This window comes from Mustela putorius, unplaced genomic scaffold (assembly GCF_011764305.1).
Source record: "Mustela putorius furo isolate JIRA1106 unplaced genomic scaffold, ASM1176430v1.1 tig00003845_pilon_pilon_pilon, whole genome shotgun sequence".
Taxonomy (NCBI): Eukaryota; Metazoa; Chordata; class Mammalia; order Carnivora; family Mustelidae; genus Mustela; species Mustela putorius.
In genome coordinates this window covers 41,244,364-41,257,861 of record NW_025421998.1, presented here as the reverse complement: position 1 = coordinate 41,257,861, position 13,498 = coordinate 41,244,364, and the positions used below count along the sequence as shown (strand labels likewise).

Sequence of the window (13,498 nt, the reverse complement as noted above, 5' to 3'; positions counted from 1 at the left end):
TCCATTAGAGAAGCGGCTTGTGGAGGAGCATCTGCAGGTCTTGGCTATGTGCAGAATTTAAGTGCCTCCATTAATCCATGGAAGGAGACTTGATGACCATCTATCTACTCCACCCTCATTTTATAGGTGAGGAAGTCAGGAAATCCTAGAGAGGTCTTGCGACTTGCCAGGTTGTTGCAATTTTATATCCACCATTTGCATAAGTTCTAAACTCCTCGGCTTGGCTTACAAGGTCCTTTATAACCTGACCCCAGTCCCATTGCTGCCTACACTTCCTACACCTATACTCAGCACGACTTAATAACCTTGTTTTGCCCGAGACCCACGTATTCTGTCAGTAAGCTGGACTCTAGCCATATCGAACTTGAATGTGTCTGGCACATGCTCTCTCTCCTCCTCAGAGCACGTCTCCCGCCTCACACCCATGATGCTTGCTTTCCCTGGTTAAGTTCTCATCCCTCAGGTTCTCAGCTTCAATGTCATTTCATCCAGGGAGCCTTCCTTGACTCCCTCTCCCCACTACCCCCGCCAGCAGTCCGAGGAAGGTGTTTCTGCCTCCATTCCCTTTACAGCCAGTACTTACTCATTGCTTTTCTCTCACATCATTGTAAGATTGGTGTCATTTTCTGTCTCTTGCTTTGGGTTGTCATGGGCCAGGCCCATGTTTGTGTTGCTCACTAGCATATTTCCAGGCTGAGGGCCTGGAATAGATGTTTTAAGAAATATATATATATATATGGATGGGTGACAAGAAGAGAGAGCAAGAGCAATAGACACTGAATCACTAGATGAAAGAAAGCAATCCTAAACTAATCTCAGGGGGTTGCTCCTCATGTCTGCTGAGCTGTACTAAACTTCAGATTCAGCTTGGATTTATTGGTGGCCTGCTCTCCAGCCTCTCTGCTCCCTGGTTTCACCTAGTAGATCCCATTTTATTCATACAACAACCTAATGAGGCAGAAACTTGTATCCACCCTTTGCAGATATGGAAACTGGGGGCCAGAAGGGGGAAATGTGGATGGCAGGGTGGTGCTTGGCTACCAGGACTGTGGTGTTCCCACTTTCCCCTTCACTGCCCATCCCACCTCAGTTCCCCCGAGGCTGGGTGATCATCAACCCAGCCCAGGCTTTTGCTCTCCCAGCTAGTGAAATTACCTTCATGGTAAAGTGCTCCTCTGGATGGTGTTTTCTTGGCTTCACTTGCTGCTCTAGCAGGCCAGTGTTATTTCTGGCCGATTTATATTTTCCCTTATGTAAGTAAAGGGGGCAGGATTGCTCCAATAAAATTTCATATGTGTTTCCTGCAAATGGATCATATCATACAGTTGACATATCAAAGCATCTGTGAGCTAGGATCATCATTTTGTTCACAGAGCTCTCCGTGCTGGCTCTGCAGCCCTCACCCTTCACCACCCTCTCCTGACACAAGGACTCTAAGATGGGGAGACATCTTCCTAGCCACACCTTCATGTCAAAAAACGCCTCAGCCAACTAACACCAACTAGAGAACAGTTGATGGCAATTACAGGAATATTAGCTACACTAAGTTCTCTTTAAATAGCATTTTTTCCTGACAGAAGCCAAGACATTTGAAATCTGGCTTGGCATTCCATCCATAATTACTCTCGTTGCACGCCTCCCCCAAATAATTCCCAAAGTGATCTGAGTGAGTGTGACATGGCAGCTGAGCTTGGTGTTTTCTTTTCTTTCTTTTTCTCTTAGCTGGTGTCCCAGCCATACCATGTTCTCCCCTCATGCACATACGCTGTTAGACTTAACCCTTAATAGCTGTTCTGAGGAAACAATGTGATTTGGCAAACTCACTGTGGTTTCTGACTCTTACTACGGGGCAAAGGAATAATAATCAATTCCCATGTCTTTGTGAAAATTCTGAGGGATGCTGTCCCCATCATTTTAGTTCCCAATGAGGGCATGTCTTCAGACTCTTTCTTCATGTCCTTTGCTGTAGAGAAGCCCTCAAATCTGTAGATTCTAGATGTTGCTTCTATGGTTCATGAGTGTTTAGGCAAGCAGTTAAATTAAATCATCTGTAGTTAACAAATGAATCCAATTAGAAGCCATTTATTGTTTTTATAAAGGAATATGCCATTATAATCCTTGAAGTGATGGGCTTGAAATGTGATTTATATTTCTGGTACTTTTAAAATATGGCTTGATTACAGACAGTTTATTTATTTATAACCTTTCGGGAACATGCCCATTACGTCAAGTGAGGGAAGCTCCATTTTGACACGCGGATTTATTTCTGCTTATGTTAGGAATGTGTTCCATTTTCTACTACAAAAAATACAATGCTTTGAACCTGCCTTGCTTTTCGAACGTTCTCTGCAACCATTTAAAAAAAATGAATGTTGTGCATATTTTTGAAGTGGGAAGAATTATCTCGTTGAGTTCCCACTGTATCAAATAGCATTTAGAGACCAGGGAGGGGTTGAATTCTGTACCTGTCATTTGGCTTTGCTCTGAGTCAGTTGAGGTTCTCTCTGGAAGGGTGGGCCTCCTTGAACTCAGAGAGCTTCATGGGTGGGACTGAAGAGTTTAAAACCGCAGGACATGAGGAGGTGGGTTTTTGAAACCAACCCCTCTGTTTCCTAAGAGGTCCTCTGTCTTTGGCTCTGGTCTCAGCCAAGATGACCTGATCCTGATGGACATGGTGACTTTTGCAGCCTCCTTGGAGGCCACCTATGACAGTGCTTCTCAAAATTGCACATGCATAGCAGTCACTGGGGGGTTGTTGAAACAGTTTCCTGAGCTTGCCCCCTAGGAATTCTGATTCACTGGGTCAGAGTTGGCCCTGGAAACTTGCATTTCTAACCAGCTCACAGGTGGTGCCCGTGCCGCTGGTGTGGGAACCACACTTTAGGAGCCAGTGCTGTAAGAGGTTGAGGCCAGGTTTGCAGGGCTTGGTAGAAAGGTTCCATGGGTCTTGACTGCATTTGGTGTTGGGGACAGGGTTGTAGGGAAAAGGGTAAAATTTACTCAGTTACATTCTACCTCTTTCAGCTTTATTTGGCATACGGTGGATCCCTGGCTCTAACTTCCCACATTTACCACTGTTTTTTTTTTTTTTTTAAAGATTTTATTTATTTATTTGACAGAGAGAAATCACAAGTAGATGGAGAGGCAGGCAGAGAGAGAGAGAGAGGGAAGCAGGCTCTCTGCTGAGCAGAGAGCCCGATGCGGGACTCGATCCCAGGACCCTGAGATCATGACCTGAGCCGAAGGCAGGGGCTTAACCCACTGAGCCACCCAGGCGCCCCCATTTACCACTGTTTTATGTGATTTGTGCTGAGAAGTAATGCTCATGGGCCAGTTATCTAGGAACTAAAGAAGTTATATTACTCCTGGATTCCATCGAATACTGGTCAGTTTTACAAATAAACTGCTTTTTTGAACTATAATTTACATACCATAAAAACCAGCCATTGTAAAAGAGTGATGCAAGGATTTCTGGTAAATTTATATTGTGCAGTAATCATTGTAGTTCATTGTTAGAACATTTCCATTATCCCAGAAATCTCCTTCAGAATCTGGTGCTTTTGAATGTTTATGAATTATATTAACGACATATTCAAGTACCTTTCCAATGAATAGTAATACTCTTAAAACCCCTCTCTATGTTCACGTTGTTTTAGATTCAGTAGATAGAGCTCAGGCCTCCTGTTTCCTTTGTCACTGGTTAGTCTTCATAGAGAAGTTTGCATGCCACTTGCCCAAAATGAAATAACTCAGCCAGTGAGTATTGTAGCATCTACAGTGCCAAGCATTGTTTTGCCATCTCTTAGAATAATGCTTCATGTACTTCTCATGGTTTAAGAATATTCTCCAAGAGTCTATCCTAATCCAATAGCCATCGTGTGCCAGATGGTACAGTAAAGGATGTACAGATGAAAAATATGTGGTTCCTGCATTCAGGAGGCTCACAACTCTAGGAGGTGACACAAAAATGCAAACTAATAAATATAGTAAGATTCGCTAGGTAAGTCCCTTATGAGGCATCTTAGAATAATGGCAGGGGAAATAAATAGCATGAAATTCTGTCTTTTTTTTTTTTTTTTTTTTTTTGCATATATCCCGTGACTTTCTTGCTCCAGAAATTGCTTTCACTGCCCCAACTGAACTGTGAGATCCAAACATGTTGTCTCATGAGGGCCTTAGCAGAGACAAAACTTTTTCTGAAGAAGATGCTATAGCCAGAACATCCCAGTAAAAGGATACAGATTTAACAATGCTGGACCCAAAAGTGGTGCATCATCTGATGGTCTGTGTTTCACAGTGAGAATCAAGAATGGACTTAGTCCATAACAGCTTTCCTATACTGCATCAGGTATTTTGGAGGACATTGAAGAAACAATTTCTTGTCTCACTGAGAAGATAGAACTTCCACACCAAGAATTAAAGCAGACGTGCAAAGTATTTGGTAAAGTTCTAAACTAAATGTAAGCCAGGCCCAAACATCTAGTACACATAGTGAAGGCCCTGGGAAGTGAGGCTTGCCTCCCCCAAAGCAGGACTGCCGAATGCAAAATGCCACATCCACAAGAGGGGCAGGCAGAGCACAGGGATGTTAGGGAATGTTGGGTTTCACAGGCTAAATGCCACTGTAAGGTACAGCATCATGTTAAAGGGGGCTTTCTTTCCTCTCACATATTTGGACTGGACTACCACTTATTTCTGTGTATTAACTGGGCTTCTCAATTTGAATTAGCTGTATAGAAAATAAATGATCATAATGAAGTAGAGAAGACCCACAGTTTATTAGTTACATTGCTACATTTACTGGTGGTCACTTTTTAAAGCTTTCTCCATTTATGGCAGAAAGGCAAGGCACTTAATTTCCTTGGAATGTTATGTATAATCTTTGGTGTGACCATGACATAATGTTATTTGAGAAGAAAAATGGGCATAGAAAAAAAAATGTCTTAACCTTAGCAATATCACCAAAAAAAACAATTATTTTTCAAAAATCCAGTATTTTCCCTAGTTTTACATACTTATGAATTAGGCATGATTACACATACCTACTGTCCCCTAAAACCTATCTCAGGTATGAGGATCATGGCAGAAGGGCCTTGTCACACCACCCCTTTCACTTTCTCTGGAGGCCTTTGTGAGTGAGACCATGTGTGCACCCAGCAACTGGTGGGGCAGTGAGCCTGCTCTTCCCTAGACCTAACCACCTCTGGTTTTGAACATTAGGCTGGTCAGAGAGCAGTGTCAGTCCTCCTCCTACTCCATGGCCAGCACCACAGGCAAGCAGTCCAAATGACAACAGTCCTGCAACGAAAGGTAATACAGTGTCTTATCCCCTGGAGATGACAGCTGCCTCAACTGGCCTAACACTATTTTCCGTCTTTCTATACTAATTTCTGTTTGAGTTCCCGAGGGGCCAAATCAGGGGCTACAAGGGTGGAGAGTTTTGCATAATCCTGGGAATTACATTCTGACTACTTCTGGCCACAGTGTCTTAATTCAAAATTCCCTTTATCAAACCAAATGAGGAGGCATCAAATACCCATCTCCACATGACTGGGTGCTGCCCAAGATGAGGTGATGCAGCAAGGTAGGAAAGGCCACTGAGGTGTGCTATCTTTAACTGAAAACACCATTGCCACCACCAAAAGAGGCATTTAAGTAGTGCTCCTCAGAAAGAGCAGGCTGTCCTTAGTTGTCAAATGAGGGCCTTTCTATTTTATTTTATTTTATTTTATTTTATTTTATTTATTTGACAGAGATCACAAGTAGGCAGAGAGGCAGGCAGAGAGAGAGAGGAGGAAGCAGGCTCCCCGCTGAGAGAGCCCAATGAGGGACTAGATCCCAGGACCCTGGGATCACGACCTGAGCCGAAGGCAAAGGCTTTAACCCACTGAGCCACCCAGGCGCCCAAGGAGGGCCTTTCAAGCTCATGGGGCTATTCTTTTTTGAGATATGCCCCCAAAGAGAATATGTGCTCAACTGAAGATCTCTGTATTTACAGCTGCCTCTCTCTTCCTTTGGTCATCATCCACTTTCCCTGTGTTGATCACAGGAAGTAATAGGTGTCTTTATCATCCGGAAGCATTCCCGTGATGTTCTTATAGGTACTGTGCAGTTGCACCTGGTTTCCCAAACTCTAGCATTGGAGGTCTAGGTGAGGGCTGCCCCCGAAGTACAGTCACCTAACTCTCCTAGCAAGGCCATAGCGATCTCTGAGGGCTGCCCTAGAACTTTGGGAAATTAGGAGGAAGGGGAAGTGGGTATAGCATATCTTTGCTGGAGACATTTTTAAGATATCCTAAATTCCCTATCAAGACTACAAATAGGTTCACCCTCTTTAAATCAGTTTTGCCCCATAGTTTCCTGTATGGCCTCCTACATGACTAAGATGAGTTATTCCCTTTTTTAAAAAAGTTGTTGCCACTCTACAACCTAACCAAACTATATTGAGATCTCTTAAGTCCCTATCATATCAAATTAAGCCAAGTGTTCTGCAGGCTAATTGCACATGGAATTCAGTTAATGTTAAACAATAATAATTTGCATGTTACCAACTAGCCTTGTTTGCAGTAATTATATGTCTTTAATAGATATATTGATTATATTATGATGAAGTAATCTATGAGATTACATTTTAAAAAAAGAAGACAGGAATCAGAAGTATACCATGATTGGCACATTATCTTACCATTTCAGTGCCGATTGCATGAAAAGACCAAAGGCCTGTTGATGTGAGATAATCCCACCACCACTCTCCTATTATTCTGGCATAACCTCTTAGCAGGATGTCCCACCAACATTTTCCGAGACTCTTTAAGCCAGATGGAAGCACATTCCTAACTGCTCTCAGCGAGGATAACCTGTCAGACATTTTCTTCATGCTTTTGATACTCCCACCTATTGGGGAAGGGAAAACAGCCTGGGTCACCCAAGCCAATGAACTCTGATCCTCATGTGGAATGATTTATATAAAGAAGAGCCCCCAGCGTATGTAGAAATCACTTGCATCAGGCACTCATTTGGAAATATTCTCATCTGGAAAAGAATTTGGTTCTCTAATTGTGGCATTCGGGAAGTTAGGTCAGGGGGTTCAGAGAAAGAGCAGCTGAGGGGAGTATCCAGTGAGGATGAAATAGAGGGGATGTGGGGACAATTTAGGGCCCAGCGGGAGAAGGGGGCATGTCAGAGGCCTCCCTCCTCTGACAGGAGAGGGTAGGAGAAGGCAGTGACCCTGAAAAAAAAGGAGCAGCCAGGCCTAGGTGCCAACCCTCCTCTTGGCCTGGTGCTTTGAAGCCTGAGAAGAGTGGCCACAGTGTTTCCCTTGACCCAGCAGATCTGAAAAGATTCCTGCGGTGGGCACTGGAAGGCACCTTGCTTCCTCCGCCATTCAGTCTGATTTCTGAAATCACAGTAGTATTTCCTGCTTGTGTTGAAGCAGCATGGTCTGAGGTTTGGGGCGGCTTGGTGGGCGGTGCCATCCGCTGGCCAGCCCACAGGGAGATCTGGAATTCCCTAACTAGTTTTAAAGGCAGAATGTAGCGGGATTTGTCTGCCTGAGCCACACAGCACCCTCCCTTTCCAACAGGAGCCTGGAGGGCGCACGACAGAGATTGGCCTTTGGAAGCGACCTTCATTCATGTTTTCTCTTCTCTCTCCAGAGCCTGCGAAGGCTGCATCGGACCTGACTGCCTGGTTCAGCCTCTTCGCTGACCTTGACCCATTATCAAATCCTGACGCTGTGGGGAAAACTGATAAAGAACACGAACTGCTCAATGCATGAGTCTGCAGCCTCACAGAGGGAGCCCATGGGCCACTCCTCAGCCACACACCTGCGGGCACACAGACATATGAAGTGATCAGTATGCTGTTTTAATATTTACGTGCCATTTTAATAAAATGAGAGGGTCAGAGGCCCTGTTTATATTGGTATAATTATTTACTCTTATTTGATATAAAGGGTTGAGTGTATTCTCTTTGTGGATCTAACAATAAGGATTGCCCAGGAACAGTTCTTATGCTGCCTGCTCTCCTGCCAACACCTGCATCACGGCTGCTGATGTGTCACTGGGGTACTGTGAGATCCAAGTTCAAATCATGAACCTGCTCTGTCTTAGGTTTAAACAATGAGTCCTGTCCAGAGGCAGCGGGAGGCTAACAGACCTTAAATGCCTACTTGTGTACCTCCTGCCTCTGCCCCTTTACAGGGGTCTGCAGGAAGACTCTCTCTTCCTGCCGAGCCACCTTCGGGTGAGCTCCGGGTGAAGACCCGGCCAACCAAAGACACTCTTCCCCAGCCCTTGCCGGGTGGGCTGTGTGTTCTCACGTGGGCAGGGGACCTGGGCTGGTCTCCACTGCACGAACCTTTCTGTGGAAAGAGGCACAGCTGCAGATGCCAGTGTCTCCATTTGTCTTCTCCATGGCTGGAATTCAAAAGCATGTATTTCTAGAGTCCCTTGTGATATTAACTTTTTGTTTTTTTTTTTTTTTAATTAAATGGCAGAGATATTTGACATGCGAAGACAAGTTAATAGAGTCTGTTGTGGGGATTCAGTGGGGGAGGTGCTATGGGCATGGGGACTTGAGAGGGAGGAAGAGGACAAGGACTAGTCCCATCTGCATGAAGCTGTTGACATGATCCCGTGCATCGCCCTCATACAGTACAGGGGAGGAGGGCATGGACTCTTGTTGGCTCGGGCAGAGATGGGAGCAAGTTTTGCACGGGGGCATGTAAGCACTTCAGACGCTCCACCCATGTGGCCCTGAGTGGGGGCGGGGTTGATGATTAGCAAGAATTGGTCCTACATGCCCAGTTGGGCCAAGGAGGTCTCTGCTACACTCTTGCAAGCTTCAGTCTCCAGCTCTGAAAGGGTCTCCTGTGGCTCCTTCCCCCAGCACGGGAATGCGGCTTCTCTGCTCTCTGTGGTGTGCCTTCATGGAACCTGGCCCCAGCAGTCACCACCGTCCTCTGCAAGACAGCCTTGGGGGACTGGAAAGCATTCTCCTCCTCTTCCGCCATGCCCGAAGAGACCTGAAGGCGAGTTGGGGCTGGGACTCTGTGTTATGTGGCTGGTGTAGGTCTGCTCACTTCCCGGCCGGACCAAACTCTAGAGTCTGTTTGTAAGAATCTCACTTAATGACGCTGCCTGCCACTTGTCGTCTTTGAGGATATCAGGATACAGCCCTGGGGCCCTCACCCACCCTCCCACACATACACAGGTCTCCATTCCTGGCGTGTGCGTTGACTGCACCCTCCACCCAGGATGGTCCCCTCTCTCCAGCCTCAGCTGCCATCACACCCCGACTTGCCCCTCAGGAGCTCCTCACGTCCCACCTCCTTCAAGTGTAACCTGCAGTTTTCCTTCAAGCACCCACCCCTCATCTCTCCTTCCTGCCCTTGCCTGTCTCATGGTTGGCACATGTTTGGTGCTCTGCCCGGCCTGGGAGGCCTATGCGTATGCATCTGCCTTTACCACATGGTGTTGCAGCCCCAGAGCACAGGGTAGTTGTTTCCCCAAATCTTCCATGCCTCCCTAGTGGTAACTGCCCTGGAGTCACCTGACAAGCACTGGACTCGTGAGCTGACTGGAGCTGCCCTGGGTAGAATGAGGAGTAACCCATATCCTCCTGGGTCACGTTTGCTTACAGCCGTGGAAGCCCACAGCAGCGGCAGGAAGGAGACCAAGCAGCGAAGCAGGAGGGGTGGACTGGCTCCATCCAGGCTGGAGGCACAGGGAGGGACTTGGTGGGGTGTGGGGGTTGGAAGGGCAAAGGACTGTGGAGTCCTCTGTTGAATGGATCACTTGAAATACTAACAGGTGGCATTTTAAAGTTGGTCTGTGGGTGAAGAGGAGTGGAGGATCATGGTAGTTGAACAGGCTTTGCTACAAGTAAAAGGAGAGTACTGCACATGGAGGCATTTTCTCTCTGAATTTTCTTTACATTTTTGTTAAAAAAAAAAAAAATTCAATTCCCATTCCCATCTGCAATCCACTTGGCCAGGCTCTTGATCCCTCTTGATAGGCGTGTTTTGATCCTGGCTCGCACAAAGGCCTCTCGGCCACCTCTCTACTTTATTAAGGAGAAGCAGCTGCTGGCTTATTCTCTTTTAAGCAGTCTGTGTGCTGCACAGCCAGGGGGCTTCCTTGGGGGCCCACCTCGGGTTCCCTCCCCAGCCTCCTGTAGAAGGACCTCTGTGGCAGGAAGAAGACAAAGGTGCCCCACCCCCTTCACGCGCAGTCTCGCTACTCCTTCATTTTCATCCCTTGTCTCCAGGCAGGTCTGTACCACAATTGCATGGACCCCTCAGGGAAATTCAGAGAGCACCTGCTCCTTGAAAACTTCCCTGCCCTTTTAGGTGGTCTGCAAGTCTCCCTTCCTTTCTCCCGCTGCCCCAGCCAATATATAAAGAATATTCAAATTTAAGGGAGAGAGCCAGAAACATTTCTCTTTCCTCCTTTCTTTTTCTCCCAGCTGGCATGGGCTCTGGTGCACTTTATAGATTCATTGCCTTCAAAATGTAATTTTAGAAATGTCAGGTTGATTTTGAGTTGTGTGAGAGTGAGAAAAGCATCCGTCAGCTTCAGAATTAGAAAGGCACCAACTTAGAACTTTTTGTTGGAGGCTTATGCCCAAGAAAACATGGTCTGCTCAGCGTTGGCAGCCCCGAGAGCCCTGGGTTGCCAGTGGGCATGTAGAGGGGGCTCACCATCATGTTGTAGCCAGTGTGATATGGGATGAGGGGCAGGGCAGAGGACCCTGAACTTCCATGGGAGTCTGCCTGACCATTAGGGTCAAGATGCCTTCTGCCCATGCCTCAGCCCCAGAAGCCAGCTAACTGAGCTTCATGCTTGCCTCTCTCAGACTCCACTGCTGAGAGATCCCTCCTGAGGGGCCGACCCTGGCAATGGCTTGGGGTTTAACCACTGGCACTATTGATTTTGCCAATATTCCTAAGCATGTCTTTGTGATTAACTAGTGTCCTCAAGACGGGCCACGGCAGTTAGTCCTTTGATTCAAACCATCTCTGGTCCTCTGACTGGCACCACGCACAGTGCAGTGTGCAGGTCTCTCCAGCTTTGTTGAAAAATAGACTTCAACTTGGAGCCAACTTCAGTGATTGGCAGTGAATTCTGCCAAGAATTCTGCACAGAGAAGGATGCTGATAAATGAGGGATGTTTGTGCTGGGGATAGGGCAGGGAGTGGTGGCAATCATCCTGTGTGTTTCCCAACAGCACATTAGACCTTGTCTTTCATGGGGCCTTTTAGAGTTTACTATTACAACTACAACTACAACTTCGACTACTCTCCTCTTCTTCTTCCTCCTTCTTTTTAAATAAATAACTAGGATTCTGGAACCCTAAGAGAGGTTTCTCAAAAAAATATAAAAAATAATTAACCCTAATTCAACTTAGAGTCATTTAAACAGCAACAACAAATGAGGATGGATTTACTTGCTCTGTTAACTGAACAGTCTAGGTGTATGCTTCAGGCACAGCTGGATCTAAGGGCTCAGGTAGTGGTCTCAGCAATTTCCCCCTCTTAAGCTTCTTTGATTCCCTCTGTGTTGCTTCATTCTAACAGACTTTTCATAAGGAGGCAACATGGGCACGGGAATCTCCAGCCAAAGTCTTGGAGTTGAGCCTGCCTTGAATCCTGTGTTGGGTCTTCAGTCAGCCCCTGGAATCAAGGTGGGTGGGGGTGGGAAATAGGCTGTATTCCCAGCTTTTCATAGACCTGAACCTGGAACCTGACCCTCAAGGACTGGGGATGGAGAAAGTATGATTCCTCTAGGGGAAGGTGTGCTGCTGATATCAGAGGGATAGATGGATCCTTGGGCAGGAAAATGCCAGATGATCCACTCCAGTTTCCACAGGAAGGACCTTGAGAACACACTTGTATATTGTTTCTGGAGGGGTTGTGGGGCCAGGAGGATGAAAGAACTAGAGTGTTTCCAGAAGCCCCTTTGGAAGCCACCCACAACCCTGGGACTTGAACGCTTTGTGTGTAGCTCTTCTATAGCTGATAACCAGGAAGTCAGAAGGGACCACAGAGCTGTTTGCATCCAGCCTGCTGATATCCAGTTAAAAAAACTGAGGGACGTATTTTTAAAAACTATAAATTAGTAGGAAACCGGATTAAAACCCACATTGCCTAACAGCTGAGCCACAGCTTCTTTTACTTCAAGGGCTTTGCTAGAAACGGAGAGCTGAAGAAAGGAATTCAAAGACACACAAAACTCTTTTTTTTCCTTTTTAAAATATTTTTGTTGTATTATGTTAGTCACCATAAAATACATCACTAGTTTTTGATGCAGTATTCCATGATTCACTGTTTAAGTACAGTTCCCAGAGCAATTACCAGTGCTGCATGCAGTAGGAGCCCTCCTTAATACCCACCACCAGGCTCACCCATCCCCCACCCCCCTCCCCTCTAAAATCCTCAGTTTGTTTCTCTGAGTCCACAGTCTCTCATGGTTCACAAAGCTCTTTTTTTTTTTTTTTTTTTTATAAGGGAGAGAGTGGGGAGAAGTGGAAGGACTCTCTCATTTTTTTTTTTAAGATTTTATTTATTTGTTTGACAGAGAGAGATCACAAGTAGGCAGAGAGGCAGGCAGAGAGAGAGAGGAGGAAGCAGGCTCCCTGCTGAGCAGAGAGCCCAATGTGGGACTCGATCCCAGGACTCTGAGATCATGACCTGAGCCGAAGGCAGTGGCCCAACCCACTGAGCCACCCAGGCGCCCCACAAAGCTCTTTTTTAAGAAGCCCACATCTTTACTCTCCTCCCAACTCTGTCTCCCCCTCTCTCTTTTTGTTTGCCAATTGTTAAACACACTCTTGGGGGATGCACTCCAGGGCAGCAGTGTAGGGCACTTGTGAAGAGTTAGGGTTCTGAAGCTGGAGAAATCTGTGGCCAAGCCTCCCAAGTTGAGGCTCCACCAGCTTAAGTCACAAACCCTCTCTGCAATTCTGTTCTCTCCTCTTCTCTAGTAGCATCGCCTCTAATGGAGTCATTACAGGGACTGAGTTGATACCGCAGAGATGTGGGGTGTGCAACACAGAAGGATGGGCATTCTGTCACAGAAGGTCACTTGTTTGGTAAATGATACTGAAGTAGGGAGTGAGCAGCTGCTCTCTCCCCACGACTTTCCGAAAGACTCTCCAACCCCCATCTTCTGTCCCCATCCCTTATGAACTCATTCCTAAGCATCACGGAAATGGAGGAACTCTAGTAGGAAGGGGCTAGAAAGTCTAACGAATGAGTCAGCCCCTGATTTTTTCATAAAGTTGGACAGAATTCTGTGTGGAGAACCAGGAGAAATGAAGTAGGTTCTCTGTCCACTGAACCGCTTACCAGAGCACTGAACAAAAGAAATTGGGATGCAGAGCATCTTTACACCCTGTTGATGGGAAAGCAGAACAGAACAGTGGCTTTGGAGAAGTTCAGCAGTTTCACATAAGTTTAAACACACTTAACCATACAATCCGGCCATCCCATGCATAA

The 13,498-nt window shown here is 46.3% G+C and overlaps 1 protein-coding gene across 19 annotated transcripts in view; it reads left to right on the top strand.

Moving 5' to 3' along the window:
* Positions 1-7,929, top strand: part of ICA1 (islet cell autoantigen 1) — a 142,220-nt gene extending 134,291 nt beyond the window's left edge. For 17 of the 19 annotated variants that reach the window (XM_013064179.2, XM_013064178.2, XM_045062734.1 and 14 more), the window contains 2 exons: positions 5,221-5,310; positions 7,656-7,929. In XM_013064179.2, the coding sequence (XP_012919633.2) occupies positions 5,221-5,310; positions 7,656-7,777 (212 nt within the window). In that variant the 3' untranslated portion in view covers positions 7,778-7,929. The remainder of the gene's footprint in view (positions 1-5,220; positions 5,311-7,655) is intronic. The other 2 variants (XM_013064190.2, XM_013064180.2) reach the window with 1 other exon arrangement.
* Positions 7,930-13,498: the final 5,569 nt, after the last annotated feature.